This window comes from Pipistrellus hanaki, assembly GCF_964339955.1.
Source record: "Pipistrellus hanaki genome assembly, chromosome: 3".
Taxonomy (NCBI): domain Eukaryota; kingdom Metazoa; phylum Chordata; class Mammalia; order Chiroptera; family Vespertilionidae; genus Pipistrellus; species Pipistrellus hanaki.
In genome coordinates this window covers 186,307,519-186,323,338 of record NC_140505.1, presented here as the reverse complement: position 1 = coordinate 186,323,338, position 15,820 = coordinate 186,307,519, and the positions used below count along the sequence as shown (strand labels likewise).

Genomic DNA, 15,820 nt, shown 5'->3' with positions numbered 1-15,820 from the left:
AATAATAAAAAATTCCCACGGAAAATTTAAAAGAAAACGACCATCACATGGGGGGGAAAAAATCACTGGCAAAATTCAGTGTTGTAAAAATTTTACACTTGGCATAATTTAAATTTTAACTTACTCATTAATTTCTTAAACTTATTGATTTTAGAGAGGAAGGGGGCGAGGGAGGAAGAGAAACTTCTTGTCCCACTTATTTTTGCATTCATCGGTTGGTTCTTTCACGGAACACACAACCTTGGCACATGGGGATGATGCTCTAACCAAGCGGTCGCCAACCTTTCGGACCTCACGGACCACCAGTTGGCGACCACTGCTCTAACCAATTAAGTTACCTGGCCAAGGTTCAAATTAAGCCACACTAAAAAATTCAACTCCAAAAATCCTAAAAGGAGAGAACCCTAAAATCTCAACAACAAAAAAGCCCACTAAAGAAGCATGTCTTATTTTTCCATTAATTGATGAGTGTTTAGCAGAATAACTCCTGGAATATTTTAAAAATATATATATATTTTACTGATTTTTTTACAGAGAGGGAGAGGGATAGAGTTAGAAACATCGATCAGCTGCCTCCTGCACACCTCCTACTGGGGATGTGCCCACAACCAAGGTACGTGCCCTTGACCGGAATCGAGCCAAGGGTCCGCATGCTGACACTCTATCCACTGAGCCAAACCAGTTTCGGCCTGTAATACTTTTATAAATATACCAGGAAGTTATACTCCCACTGTATCTGCAACATTTTTGCTATTTTTTCCCCTTTCTTATTTACTACTTAACGCCCCTATAAACAGCACTAGGCACCAATTCTCCATTTACTGTTTTAATCACACCCTTCCCCCTTTTTATAGACTAGACTAAGGAGAAGGTACAAAGCAAAGTAAAACAGAAAATACCCAAAGGCAACCAAGGCAGAACCCTTTCCTCCATCCCCATCATCCCTTCGCTGGATGTGACAGCTCATCTCTTACTCCGCACCAGAACATGGACTCCGGCTGGCCAGAGCTCCCTATTGTAACACACACAAGATTTACTACAATTTAACAACAGGCACTGCCCTCGCATCAAGCACAGCCAGCCTTCCTGAAGCCCTCCCTGTAAATGAACTTACAAAGCTCTGAGAATAAGCAACTGCCAGAGTTCAAGGCACTCGGTAAAATGCCTTGCACTTTAATTTTACAGTAATCTCTCACTGGCCGAAGAGCTAGAGCTGAAAAACTCCAGAAGGAGAACTCTAATGTAAACATTAATGTGTAAAAACTAAAACATAATGTGGCAGGTTTAAGAGCTGAAAAAAGAAATGGCTTCCACCAAAAACATTGGTTAGGATGATAAACTGCTAATATACAATGGTATTTTGAGGAAGTAAAAATTGACATTTAAAAAATCCTTGCCACGCCCTGGCAGGTGTTATTCAGTGGTTAGAGCACTGGCCCCAGTCAAGGGCACGTACCTGGGTTGCAGGCTCCATCCTGGGCATGAAGTCGGGTGCATGCGAGAGGCAATCAATTAATGTCTCTCTCTCTCACACACACATTGATTTTTTCCCAGGCCCTCCCTCTCTCTTCCTCTCTCCCTACCCTCACACCCAACCTCCTTCCTCACTCTTTACCAAAAACAAAATTAAAAAAAAAAAAAAAAATCCTTGCCACTTCTCTATTGTGTACATTAATCTAGTGGTTAAAATGCAGTATATTTTAGCCCAGCTGTCGTAGCTCAGTGGTTGAGTGTCGACCTAGGAACCAGGAGGTCATGGTTCGATTCCTGGTCAGGGCACATGCCGGGTTACAGGTTCAATCCCGTGTGGAGTGTGCAGGAGGCAGCCACTCAATGATTCTCTCTTATCATTAATGCTTCTCTCTCTCTCCCTCTCTGAAATAATATATATATATATATATATATATATATATATATATATACACACACACACACACACACACACACACACACACAAATATTTAAAATGGAGTATATTTTACATTCTAGCTGTCCTGTGCCTTTAAAATGAAAAACAGGCATAAACTCAAGTCAATTCTGACATGGAAGTGCACAGTAGGGACACAAAAGTATACCAGGACCAGAAAGATCTTTACCTACTTAGTATATGCCAGATCCTAGTGCTGTGTGCTGTCACCCGTGCTTGTCCAGCGTGCAGTGAAGGCAACATACATCATCCCCATTGCTCAGGTTATTAGAAACAGGTTCAAGAAATTCTTCCAGGACTTACCTGCTAACTTTTCTGTCAATAATTTTACCAAATTTTTTTTTTACATGTGACTTTTATGATCTTTTTTTTTTTTTTTTGGGGGGGGGGGGATAAGTCATTTGATTTATCAAATAGTTCTGACCTAACCATAGTAAAGTAAAACTTTCAATGACTCAAGGGCAAATATTGAAACAGGAACATAAAGATGCAAAAGCTAAAAAATAAATCTCTTCCGACTCATTCCAACAAATGAAAACTTAAACTTAACTCAAGTTATTTGAATCAACCTGGAAATTTTTTAGAACAATCATTGAGTAACACATTTTTACTCTGCACCAGTCCTGTGCTAATTTGTTTTGTAATGCTTTCGAATGTCAACCCAATTGGATTCTAGTCTTCCTTCCTATAAAACTGGCACAAGCAAACTCTTGGTCCGTCTACCTAATACTATTAAGAAAATAAAAAGTTTCTGTGGTCTATAATTATGGCATCATTTTGACCAGTTCTAGATAAAATTCACAACCAAATATAAGGAACGATTTACTTTCACATTTATAAAATGTCTAGGTGACAACTCAAAACTCAAAATGTAGAAGTTAGAAATTTGAAAACTTAAAGTTGTTAAAAGTGAAGGATCTCTGTTAGAAGTTGCCTGTAAACTTATACTACACACCAGTGGACAAAAAAATAAGAGAATAAAAATGTAACGGGAACCAACCAAGCTCACAGGGGGACAGTATTTTCTGGACGCTTCCCTCCCCACCCCTACAACAATAACAAAAAACAAAACAAAACCCAGACTATTAAGATTTAAAAAATGAACAACAACAAAAATATTGGAATAGAATCTTAATTGGGGGACTTGGGTGTTTGGGAACCAACCTGCACAATAAAATTCAGAGAAAGCTAACTAAAATAAACACTTAGTACCAAGACTGAGTTCATCTCAATGTTGAGAGGGTTTTTTAAATTATTATTATTACAAAAACCCTCTTGATACATTTAGGTCTCACAACTATTCAAAGATATATCAAGTAGCAAAATCGTTTCTGTGTAACACACATGTGAAACACTATCCCAGAATGAGTTCGCTACAGTTACCAACTCCACAGATGAATGAGTATGGAGGAGGCAGCAGTGCCCTGAACAGAGGTGTCTGGAAGCTGAGCAGGCCTGCATTACTCCAAGACTAAGCTACTCCAATAAGGGGTCATCAAGATAATGCACAGAAGAGGAGTTTTTTCTAAAATATCCCAAGCCACTGGCTCACTCAAATGTGAAATCCATTACCACCTTACACAAAAAGTAAACAATCCAAAAATCTATTCGTGAAGACATGTCTAATCGTGACCTGTAAAAATTTCTGAGTGACTTTAATAAGTGCAAAGGAATACAATATTTATGTGCATGAACTGAGGGTTAAGAAAAATCCCTGAAGACTACAGAAACTTCAAGGAGTAAGGACAGACCAAAGCCCATGCATTGCCGGTGTTACCATCTTAAAGCACAGGAACTCTGCCAAAACCCTTAAAACAAAGAAACAAAAAAACAAAAACGTGAGCTCCAGCCTTACATGTCACCCTTCAAAATGAAGCCGCCTTAGAAAGGTGCTTCCAGTTCTCTGCAAACTCAGGACGCCTTTAGCTCCACAGCACTCTCCCTGGCAGAGGGAGGGGGTCGGAGATGCTCAGAGGAAGGGGACCGTCTTGTGGACTGTCAGGCGGCCAGCCATTCTTCCTCTTCGTCATCCTGGCCCCCCGAACAGCTGACAGCAAAAGAGACCGGGCGCCAGGACAGCACCAAAGGACCCGAGAGGAAGGCATGATGGAAGCAAGTCTCCCTGGATTCTCTCTGGAGAAAGGAGCCCAGCGCTGAGTGAAGTAAAGGATTCGTAGAGCTTTTTAAACAGGAGTCTCCCAAACATGTTTAAACCAAAGCAAGGAAAAAACACACAGATGCTAAACCTAATGCACATTTCGGACATATCCCATCAATTCATGATCGGGACGCTTTCCATTTCTTAGCTTGATCTCCAAGTAACTCATGCCCCAAAACCAGTCCCCTCTTTTCCTCCCCAGCCGAAGAGAAAGCGACTGCGAACTGCAAAGAAAATACCCCTCTCTCCCCCAACCCGAAAACCCAGAGTTTCAGACATTTTGGTCCTAAACCTAAGACTGGAAGATGTAAAATGAACTGCGCTCCATATTGATTCTTTAAAAAAAAAAAAGCAAAAAAAAAAAAAAAAAAAAAAAAAAAAGCTAGGAATGCTTGGTAAAAGAACTCAAACCAAATTTCACATCTGACGTTAAACCTCTCACGTCAAACCTGAAATCCTGGAACACATACACATAAACCCATAAAATCAAGATGATGATTATTTTTGACACCCTCATTCTCAACAGAAAAAAAAATCTTGTGCCACGAAAATACTCAAGAGTGGAAAGTAGTGGAAACAGAGTAAGAGAAACCGAGGAGAAAAGATTTTGCAATTCCTCCTTTACCAACAACAAAATGAAAAGTAAAATCGTATATTAAAAAAAACACACAAAAAAAAACCCCAAACCCCCAAATCTTCCCGCACTGGCATTCCCAACACTGAACTGCACGGAGCAATAATAATAAGAAAGGCCATTCCCCCGGCCCCGCGGAGCAGCTCCGATTCCAGCACACACATCGATATGACATAATGTTGCAACGAATGGATTAGGAGGCAGAGAAAATGGTTGGGCTGCTGGACGTCTTGGACCAGCTCATTCAAACACCTTTAACAGCGATCGGGGGAGAGGGACACACACACACACACACACGGGGAAGAACGGTGCGGGAGCGGCGGGCCGGGCGGGAGGTGCGGGCCGGGCCGGGACTAACCTGTGCCGTCGCTGGCCGACGCCGACAGGGCCGGAGAGGAGAGTTTAGGCCGCTTGGCTGAAGGCGGCCCCGGTTCCACCACATTCTCGGCCATTTTTAATTCTTTCGGAGATCCACAGGCGAGGAAAAGCGAGAGTCCCCGGGAAGCCTCTTCCTCCGGGTCCCCGCCCCGCGCTCCGGGGTGGGCCGGGGGCTCCGCCGGCCGGGGGGGGGGGGGGGGAGTTCCTTTTTCCGCGGCGCCGCCCGCCGGCGCGGGGACCGGGAGGGGATGCGGACGACAGAGGTGAGGTGCGGGCCGGGCCCAGGCCCGCAGGAGGCGCACACCGCCGGGCGAGGAGCGAGCGAGCGCGGCCGCCGCGGAGAATCCCGCCGCTCGCGGCTCTAGCGGCGCCGTCCCCGGGCCGCCGCGGCCGGTGCCCGCCGCGCCGAGGTCTCCCGGAGCTCCGCCGCCATCAGCCTCTTCCTCCTCGGCGCTGTCCTCCTCCTTCTCATCGCCACCAGGAGGCGGGGGCGAGCGGGGGGGAGAGGAGGAGGCGACGAGGCACGCTCACCTCCCGGCCCCCTCCCGGCCTGCGCCCCCACCCTCCGCGCTCCCCGCCGCCGCCGCCGCTAATGGCCGCACGGACCGCCGCGCCGAGAGCCGGGCCGGCGCCGCCGCCTCACATCGCGCGGTGGCGGCGGAGGCGCGGCCAGGACGCCGGGCGCGGAGCTCGCCGGCCCGCACGGCGCCGCCGCCCGAGCGGACGCCGCGCCGCCGAGGAAGGAGGCCCGGCGGCGGCGGTGGCGCAGCGGCAGCCTCCGCTCCTCCGGGGCCTCCGCGCCCGCCGCTCCGGCCGCTCCGCCGGCGGCCAGGGGCCGGGAGCGCCGCCCCCTCCCGGGCTCCGCTCGGGGCCGCCCTGGCGGCGGGGAAGGCGCCGCGGGGCGCGGGCTTATGTAAGGGTCCCCCCCGAAGGCGGCGACGCCGGCCCGGCTCCCGAGCCGCGGCGGGGGTGTGTGCGGGCGGGAGGGGGCTCGGGCTCGGCGGCTTCGCTTCGGCTCGTGCGCCCCGGGCCCCCCGCGACTGTCGCGGCCGCTGCCGCCTCTCCCCCGGCCCGGCGCCCCTCCGCGCCCCGGCTCCCGCGGTCCGCACTCCGCCCGGCGTCCCGCTGGCCCGCCGGCCCGGCCCTCGCTCCCCCCGGCCTAGCACACAAACAAGATGGCGGCTGTTGTTTCTTCCCTCCGCCGAACCCTCCTGACGGGCTAGCGGTAGCGGCGGCGGCCGGAAATGAGCCAAGGGAGGGTGCGAGGGGCGGGGCCTGGCTCCGGGGGCGGGGCTCCGGGGCGGGGCCTGGGCGCGAGCGGCTCGCACAATGGGGGAGAGGGCCGGGGGCGGGGCCAGCGCCCCGCGGGACCCGCCCCGCCCGGCCCGGCCCGGCCGCGGCCGGCGCTTCCGCAAACTCCCCCCGGCGCCGCCTGGTGGCTCCCTTTAAAGGGGAGGACGTGCGGGGGGCCGGGGCCGGACCCGGGACCTATTTTCGGTCGGTAGACACTTACGGGGAAGGTCCCCGGGCTGGGTCTCCGCGGAGGGGACCGCAGGAACCGGGTGGCGGGGCCCGGGGAGGCGCCAGTCACCGCGCAGGTGGCGGAGGAGGAGATGGTCCTGCGCCCTGCGCCCTGGGCCCTGCGCCCTGGGCCCGCCGGCCTTTCGAACCCCGATTGGATCCGTCCATCGGGGGTACCCTGCTGCCCGGCGTTCCGGGCCAGAGACCCAATGTGTCCTCTTCTCTCCATCGCTTCCCCAAAGCGAACGGTTTACTCCCTAAAAAATCACACCGATCGCGAGTTGTTTACTTTTTCTCTGATTTTTACAATTATTTTGACAACGCACATACATCATTTTGAGAACCGGGAAACAAAAATCACAGCAGTGGGACCAGACGTTGTAGGACCAGACCCAAATTCGTTTCTGGCCCACCACGTGCCCACACGCCCCTACCCGATACCCCTGCCACCACAGGGGCCTGGAATTTTTATTTTTATTTTTTTCTGAACTCATCTGGGGCCTGAGGATATTAGAAAGCATTTCTTTTCAACCCCCTCCCCCCAATAGACCAGCTTAATAAAAAACCACGTTTATGCAGTGCCTTCAAGATAATGTAATTATGGGGGAAAAACAAAGATGTAATGCGCTAAAGGTAATGTTAAGGATGTAGGAGATGCTTAAATAAAGTGCGCTGTGCGAGACCAGGGCTCTGCGGAGGAGGGCCGCTCCTGCTCACATTCCTGCACATGGCGGGGTTCCCTGGGTTTGGCCGGGGGTAAATGGGTACTTGAGAAAGCCGTTAGTGCTCCCCAAGGAAACCCCCAAACCAGCGTCTGTGGAGAGAGTTAAGAGCTTTTTAACATACTTAAAGTATTATGCGCCTCAGTTGGTGCTTGCTTCTTGTTGAGTTCCCTTCAGTTTTTGTTGTTATGGTTTGCATTTTAAATGAACGATGAGAGTAAATAAGAACCTAGGAGTGAACACCTTGAGCTGAAGCTCAGGTTGCCAACAAGGATAAAGTAAGTTGTGTAATGTTCAGGCCTAATTCATCCAAACTGCAGTAGAAAAGCAGCAAGTTGAAAGGGCAATTAGCTTATAAAAGTTGCTAAAGGCCCTCGCTGGTTTGGCTCAGTAGATGGAGTGTTGGCTTGTGGACTGAAGGCCTCCGGTTCGATTCCAGCCAAGGACAGGAGCCGGGGTGCGGGCTCCATCCCCAGTGTGCGGTTATTTCTCTCTCTCTCCCTCTCCCTTCCTCTCTGAACTCAATGAAAATATTTTTTAATTAAAAAAATAAAAGTTGTTATAGAATGGATCCAATATGGGCTAAGGTCAAAGTTGGCCTTCGGTTATTTTCAATCACTTATGCCCACATTCACAGTAAACAGAACAAAGAATGTGGACAGCGCCTGGAAGCACGGCCGGTGGTTTCCTTGTGGGAGGTTGCTCACCTGAGTTTTTGGAAGAATTTCTAACCTTTGGGAAAACCTCTGCCTAGTTCTGCAGAGGATCCATCTTGAGTCTCAGCAGCATTCGAACATGCCTGTCCCGCTCAGCCAAAACCACTGTGGGACCAGGTTCAGGAAGCTTCTGGAAGATGAAAGGAAGGTCTGGAGTCGGGAGCCATGGGCCTGCCCAGAGGAAGAGCTCTGTAACCCGGGGTTCTGCCCCCTCTTGGGGTGCCCTTTTCTGCGTCTTTACCTGGAACCCCGAAGTCAGCCGCGTTGGAAGCGGCTGGAGCAAACAGAACCACACTAATGCAATCAAGATGCGACTTCAGATGGTTTCCAGAGAGCAGAATTGAATCACCGGCACGGATTATGTATAACCTAATCAAACGGCAGTGTAACCAGTTGTGTAGATTAAAAGTGCATTCATGAAGAAGGAATTGTCTGCCAGGGGCTGGGGTGGGGGTGGGGGGAGTGGAGTTGAGCTGGGGGGGCGGCGTGGGGGAGGGCAGAGGAACACACAGGAGATAGGAGAGGTTGTCAGGTGAAAGCAGTTGCACTGCAGTCAGGCAGGACTGGGTTTAAATTCTGGTTCTGCCGCTCAGCAGCAGGGTGACTTGGGAAGGCTAAGGGATTTCCTGAGGAGGTCCACTTTATTGTAGCGAAGAGTAAGCAGCGCCTGGCAAATAGTGAGCACTCAGATACCTTAGCTGCTTCGAGTCCTATTTGTTCTAAAAGGGAAAGGACCTCACCTCACTCAGAAGAGTTGCCAGGAGAATGAAACTGTGATGGCTGCAGGCAAGGAGCTGCAGGGCCGAGAGCCTGGCCTCCTGGTCAGAAGGAAATGTCTCACAGGATCACCTGTCTCCTTTACCGCACTCTCTGTTCACTTGAATCCTCCAGATGACTAATCCGGCTTTCCAGGTGCCCTGATGGCCAAAAAGGAGACCCCTAGAGAGCGGGCACCAGAATAGGAGAGCGGCATAACCTCCAGATAAAGTCATCAGCTGCATATGGCCAAGATGCTACCCACGTGACCCACAGGTACCGCAGCCTTAGCCTGTACATGCCCCTTCTCAGGTTCCATACCTTCTTCCTATGCGCGATCCCACTGTCCTCCTGCTAGTCCAGCTGGAAAACTGCACGCCATGAATCCACATGGTCCTCCCATTCCTTCTTTCACACACCCAATCATCAAGTCCTATGGGCCCCACTTCCTGAATCACCTTCCAATCAAATGAACGTCGTACCATGTGCAAGCATTACTTATGGGCAAAAATTAAAAAGGGTTCTCATAGGAGTGGCCTCAACAGCATTTTTTCCAAAATACTTGTCAAGGCAAAAATGGTTCAGGAACTTGGGTTGCTGCCACAAATGTGAATGTGCTCAGGATTGTGAACGTGGCTGCACATTTTTTAAAAGAAATTATCGATTTAGTCCTCACTGGTTTGGCTCCGTGGATGGCGCGTTGAAGGGTCCCAGGTTCGATTCCCAATCAGGGGCACATGCCCAGGTTGTAGGCTTGATCCCCAGTAGGGGGCGTCCAGGAGGCAGCCAATCAATAATTCTCATCATTGATGTTTCTCTCCCTCTCTGTTCCTCTCTGAAATTAATAAAAATATATTTTAAAAAAAGAAATTGTCGATTTAGATACTGTTCTACACTGTTGCCAGCATTTGTAAAAATACATTTTTATTTATATCATACCTTTAATGAAATCTGTTCTTGAGCCCTGGCCGTGTCGCTCAGTTGGTTAGAGCATCGTCCCAATGGGCCAAGGATGCGGGTTTGATCCCTGGCAGGGCACATACAAGAATCAACCAATTACTTCTGTCCTTGAAAAAATTTTAATAGCCAGTATTAGTGAGAGCGTGGAGAGCTGGTGCTTTCATACACTGTTAGTGGAAACAACGCCTGGTATAAACTTTTAGGTTCGTGCCAAATGTTTGCAGACTTTGAAAACCCCGGTATGTCTAGGATGTGTTGTACGAGAGTACAGAGATGTATCAGTAGTCTTTCTTTATCCGCCGTTTAACTTTCCACAGTTTCAGTAACCCTCGGTCAACCATTGCCCAAAAATACTAAATGGAAACTTACCAAAATAAACAATTGGTACATTTTCAACCGTGCGCCGTTCTCAGTCGTGCGATGAAATCTCACTGTGTCCCGCTCTGTCCCGCCTGGGATGCGATGCGAATCGTTTCTTTGTTCAGCATCTCCACACTGTATACGCACAGCTGTCTCGGTTATTAGATTGACTGTGGAGATACCACAGGGCTTGTGTTCAGGTTATCCTTATTTTACTGAACAATAAGTGCAAGAGTAGTGATGCTGGCACCTGGGGTGTGCCAAAGAGAAGCCATAACCGGTACGTGGTACGTATGGGGCGCGGAACTGTGGTTACAGGCACCCACTGGGGTCTTGGGACAGATGGCCCATAGGTAAGGGGGATTGCTGTATATGAAAATGTTCCCTGTGGCATCGCAGTAGTCTCTCCCCAACCCAAGGAAAGAAGAAACAAACCAACAGCTCATCTCCAGATGAATGGTTAAAAAAAACATTATGGATGCCCTGACCAGTTTGGCTCAGTGGCTAGAGCATCGGCCTGTGGACTGAAAGGTCCCGGGTTCGATTCCGGTCAAGGGCATGTACCTTGGTTGTGGGCACATCCCCAGTGGGGAGTGTGCAGGAGGCAGCTGATCGATGTTTCTCTTTCTCATCAATGTTTCTAACTCTCTGTCCCTCTCTCTTCCTCTCTGTAAAAAATCAATAAAATATATATATATTTAAAAAGAAGATAAAACCACCATGGATATTATTCCACTCAAATGAAGTAATTAAAGTGGTCAGAGTCATAGGTTCAGAAAGTAGAATGGGGGGTGCCAGGGGCTGAGGAGAGTGGGGGGTTGCTGTTTAACAGGGACAGAGGGTCAGGTTGGCACATGAGAAACTTCTGGAGATGGATGGTGGTGAAGGTTGTACAACCGTGTGAATGCACTGATTGCCACTGAACTGTGCACTTAAAAAACGGTTAGGATGATACATTTTATGTTTTGTGTGTTTTACCACCATTCACTTAAAAATCTTAATGGTCCCACATGGTAACTTTTAATATTTTATTGATTCCACAGAGGAAGGGAGAGGTAGGGAGAGGTAGGGAGAGAGAGAAATAACCATGATGAGAGAGAATCATCGATTGGCTGCCTCCTGCGAGCCCACAGCCAGAGCAGGTGCCCTTGACCGGAATTGGATCTGGGACCCTTCAGTCCGCAGGCCGACGCTCTATCCAGTGAGCCAAACCAGCCAGGGCCCAAATGGTAACTTTTATGTTACATATATTTTATCACAGTAAAAAAATTAAACAATGACTATCCCCTAGGCTTACAACGATGCAATATTATACAGTAATTTAAAAACGAGTAGCTCCAGGCGACGGCAGCGGGAAGATGGCTGCCCGGCCGCGGCGGCATCGCTCTCCGAACGCGAAGCTGCGGGAGGCTGACGTTTGGGATGGCACTAAGACACTTGACAGATCCTCTTCTGCGACGTCCATGGAGTGGGACACGCAGGGGTCACGAATAACGTTCTTCTGGAAGTTCCCTTCCTTGTTGGCATCAAAGGTTTACTCAAGGCAGCACTTACAACCTTTTATTCTGTAGTTCCCGTGAGATTCCCATTGGTTTCCATCTGTATTCTACCCATGCTGCCCTGGGTGCATTGAAAGGTCACTTCTGCCTTTCCAGTGACAAAGTGGAATGCTAAAAGAGAAGATAATACTAACGCATAATCACTTAAGTTCATTGATGAAGATGCTGGAGGAAGTGACTCCTGACCAGTCCAACACAGAAAACTGATCTAGAACCAGAGCTTGATTATTAGGGTCAGGCCTTACTGCCATCTTCAAAGACAGGTGCTGTTCAATCATTTCTTGAGAAAGTTCAACTTCAAGAATGGACAGGAAATGTGGTTTATTATGTGTACATCTAGGCTGATTTTCCAAATGATTTGTGAAGCTGTTTATAGAAGATGAGAAATTAAGGAGCTCTCTGGCCAAGATTCATATCTACTTGACTTCTGAAATTATTTTAGCTCAGTTTCGTAGTCATTTCTGAAAACACCTTTAACTGCATATTTAGGGATTCAGGGGCAATGTGCCATGAATGATCTTAAGAAATATATGGTAATAAAGTTGTACTTAATGTTGAAAAAAAAAATAAATAAAAATAAAAACGAGTAGCTCCATATGTACCGCCACAAAAATATATCCATATACTGCTAAGGACAAAACGAAAAGTAAAGAACAGCGGGTATAAGATGGCTCTATTTTATAAGTGTAGTAAACAATAACAATGAGTTAGAAGCTGAAAGAATATGCACCAAACTGTTAACAGTGCTGGGAGCTTTCATCCTACACATTCCATTGTTGGTGAGGTCTGTGAAACCAGAACCAACAAGCATTATAAGACAAATAAAACAGCCTTTCATTGATCCTCTTGGTTGTCAGGATAAAATTTCATGTGCCAGAGGTGGCCACTGCTTGCCCACCCCTTTGAATTAGGTGTCTAATGCCAACACCCTCAGGTTTCAGCTTACAGGTCCCTTTTTAAAAATACATATTTTATTGAGTTTTTACAGAGAGGAAGGGAGAGGGATAGAGAGTTAGAAACATCGATGGGAGAGAAACATCGATCAGCTGCCTTGACCGGAATGCCCTTGACCGGAATCGAACCCGGGACCCTTCTGTCCGTAGGCCAACGCTCCATCCACTGAGCCAAACCGGTTTTGGCGAATCTACACTCTCTATACCCTGAACCAACCTTTTCCTGGGCGTCTGCTCCGTGCACTCTGCTGGGTACTGTGGATTTCAAGACGGACAAGCCGCTGTTCCCGCCTCTGGGCACACTATCTGGTTGGAGAGAGACTCAGAGCTCACGGGGATGGCGGACAGAGGGACGGAGGCTCTCTCAGGACAAACCAGGATGGGTGATTTGTGAGTGAAAGCACGTGTCACTCTGGTGCCTGGATGCTGCCCACCAAGCCTGAAGCGTGCGCTAATGGGGTGCCCAGGTAGGAGAGGATGTGGAAAAGGGGACCCAGCCAGGCCCGGAGGACCTCGTGGGCCGCGCTGGGGAGTCTGGGCTGAGGCCTCGGGCTTGTTTTCGTTTGGAACTTGTGGTGATTCGTTTGGAATCGGTGATCTATACAGCTGCACATCTGCGCGGTAATTCAGCGGCATTGTAAATAAAAATCTGATTGACTTCAACATAGGAACGCCGTGGTCTCCAGTTTGGTCCTTTGCATTCTAAAACAGTACTCCCAAGGAGGGCAGAAGAGACAGATATGCAAATGAGGTATGCAGCGCCTGTACCCCTAAGCTGATGGAAACTATCGCCACCACGTGCGGGCCTATCAGAACGGGACTCTACCTAAAGGATCTCAAAATAGCTCCGCTCTGCGCTCTGCGGCAGGCAGCGTCTGCTCGATTGGGTCGGAGCTGTCTTTACTATTGTTGCTATGTGACAAACTATTGGCTCGGAGTTAATCCCAGCCTGCCGGAGGAGGGCGGGGAGAGGGCGCTGGGAGAAGCATCTTTGCCAGAATCTAACGGAACAAACGGGTCTTGAGTATTTCCCAAGGACCCTCCCGGTACCTGCCCCCGAAGAGACAGACACCCCGTTCAGCTCCATGAACATTTACGGAATGGCTCCCATAGGGGAGGCGCTATGCTGGGCTCCAGGGCTGCAAAAATAACACAGTTCACATGCTGTCTGCTCTCAGTTGCTCACTAGCTAGTGGGAGAGAGAGTCTTATAAACAGGGAAGTGCAATGTGACACACGAGATGCAATGACAGAGGCGTGGGTGCTATGCTGACTCTCAGGGGGGGCACTTCAGATGGACTCGGCTTTGGACATGTGATGTGCTTGTGGGAAACACACAGGGAGGTCTCCCGTGGACAGCTGGGCGTACAGGTGAACAGGTGAGGGGTCGAACCTGGGACCCCTCAGTCCACAGTCCTCAGTCCTTGCCCTGGAGGATCTTGCTATCGAGTGAGAGAGAGAAATGTAAATACAGCCCTCGCTGCTTTGGATGCTCAGTGGATAGAGCATCGGCCTGCAGACTGAAGGGACTCAGGTTCGATTCAGGTCAAGGGCACATGCTGGGGTTGTGGGTTTGATCCCTGGTAGGGGGTGTTCAGGAGGCAGCTGATCAGTGATTCTCTCTCCCTCTCCCTTAGTCGCTGAAATCAATAAAAAAAAATTTTTTTAAAGAAAATTTACTAGATTTATTTAAAAAAAAAAAAAAAGAAATTAAATACAATCAGTCAGTTACAATGCTCTGTGCTGGATGCCAGCACGGAGGCTCAGAGGAACACGATGGCACACTCCTGGCCGGAAGTTGGGCTGTGCCCCTAGGAGGCAGCCTCGGGGCTGAGCGGTGATTGATTCAGAGTGTAAACCCTGGTGGGGGAACAATGATAACGGAGCCGCTCCTTGGCTCTGCAGTCCAGGCTCTAAGGGAGAGTGCCCCGAGCTGGCTCAGCAAGCACCGTGACCCAGGCTGGCCAGCGGGCACCAGGGATGTGGCTCACGGGGGGCTGAAGGTTTGGCACTGCCCAGCGATGTTTTGGGGCGTTGAGGTGGTGAGGGGCGCACAGAGCAGCGAACCACAGCTCGGCGCTGTGCCCACTGACAGACCTCTCATTGGCCAGGACTGCAGGTGCCCCTGCCTGAGACAGGTGAGCCCTGCCGTGCCTTCCTCCCTGCAGCCTCAGTGCCGGCTTATTCTTTGCACTTCTTCTTTTTTTAAAATCTATTTTCTTATTCATGTCAGAGAGGAAGCGAGAGGAAGATAGAAACATCAGTGGTGAGAAAGAATCATAGATCGGCTGGCTGCCTCCTGCATGCCTTCCACTGGGGATCGAGCCCCCGGGCGCTTGCCTGACTGGGAATCGAATTGCGACCTCCTGGTTCACAGATTGACGCTCAACCACTGAGCCACACAGGCCAGGCTGCACTACATCTTTGACTCGTCTTGGCATAGATCAAAGTCAGAGCAATTTCAAGTCAAGTTCAAATCCGTATTCTCACCTATCCTTGAACCCAATTAGATTCTGGGCTCTGACCCTGCTTAGCTTCCCAGGTAATGGAAACGGGCTCAAAAAGGCCTGAGGAAGTCACTGCAGCTGAAAGCATGTAGGACATTCATCAAGTCTTTTATTAATTTATCAAAAATGGACCAACCCATGTGGCTCAGTTTTGGGCTCAGTCCCCAGTAGGAGAAATGCAGGAGGAAGTCAATCAATTACTGATGTTTCTGTCTCTCTCCCTCTCTCCTCCCTTCTTCTCTTTGAAATCAATAAAACCATATATTTTTAAAAAAATATTTTATTGATTTTTTACAGAGAGGAAGGGAGAGGGGTAGAGAGCTAGAAACATCGATGAGAGAGAGACATCAACCAGCTGCTTCCTGCACACCACCCCCCCCACCGGGGACGTGCCCACAACCAATGTACATGCCCTTGACTGGAATCGAACCTGGGACCCCTCAGTCCACAGGCTGACGCTCTATCCACTGAGCCAAACCGGTTTCAGCTAAAATCATATTTTTAAAAACTGTATCATAAATGTATTGATTGTCACCTCACATGGCAAAAAAAAGGGTTAATTCATTAATCCACAGAGCTCTTGCAAATGGATGAGAGAAGAAAAGTGGGCAGAAAGCCTCCTCAAACAATTGTCACTGGTTGACACACCCTCAGGTGACTCCCAACAATT

General features: G+C 49.1%; 1 protein-coding gene across 1 annotated transcript in view; it reads right to left on the bottom strand.

The window, feature by feature from the left end:
- EP300 (EP300 lysine acetyltransferase) overlaps positions 1–5,294 on the bottom strand; it is a 63,806-nt gene extending 58,512 nt beyond the window's left edge. Inside the window, exon 1 of the mRNA XM_084879081.1 lies at positions 5,078–5,294. Within this exon, the coding sequence (XP_084735207.1) occupies positions 5,078–5,171 (94 nt within the window). The 5' untranslated portion in view covers positions 5,172–5,294. The remainder of the gene's footprint in view (positions 1–5,077) is intronic.
- Positions 5,295–15,820: the final 10,526 nt, after the last annotated feature.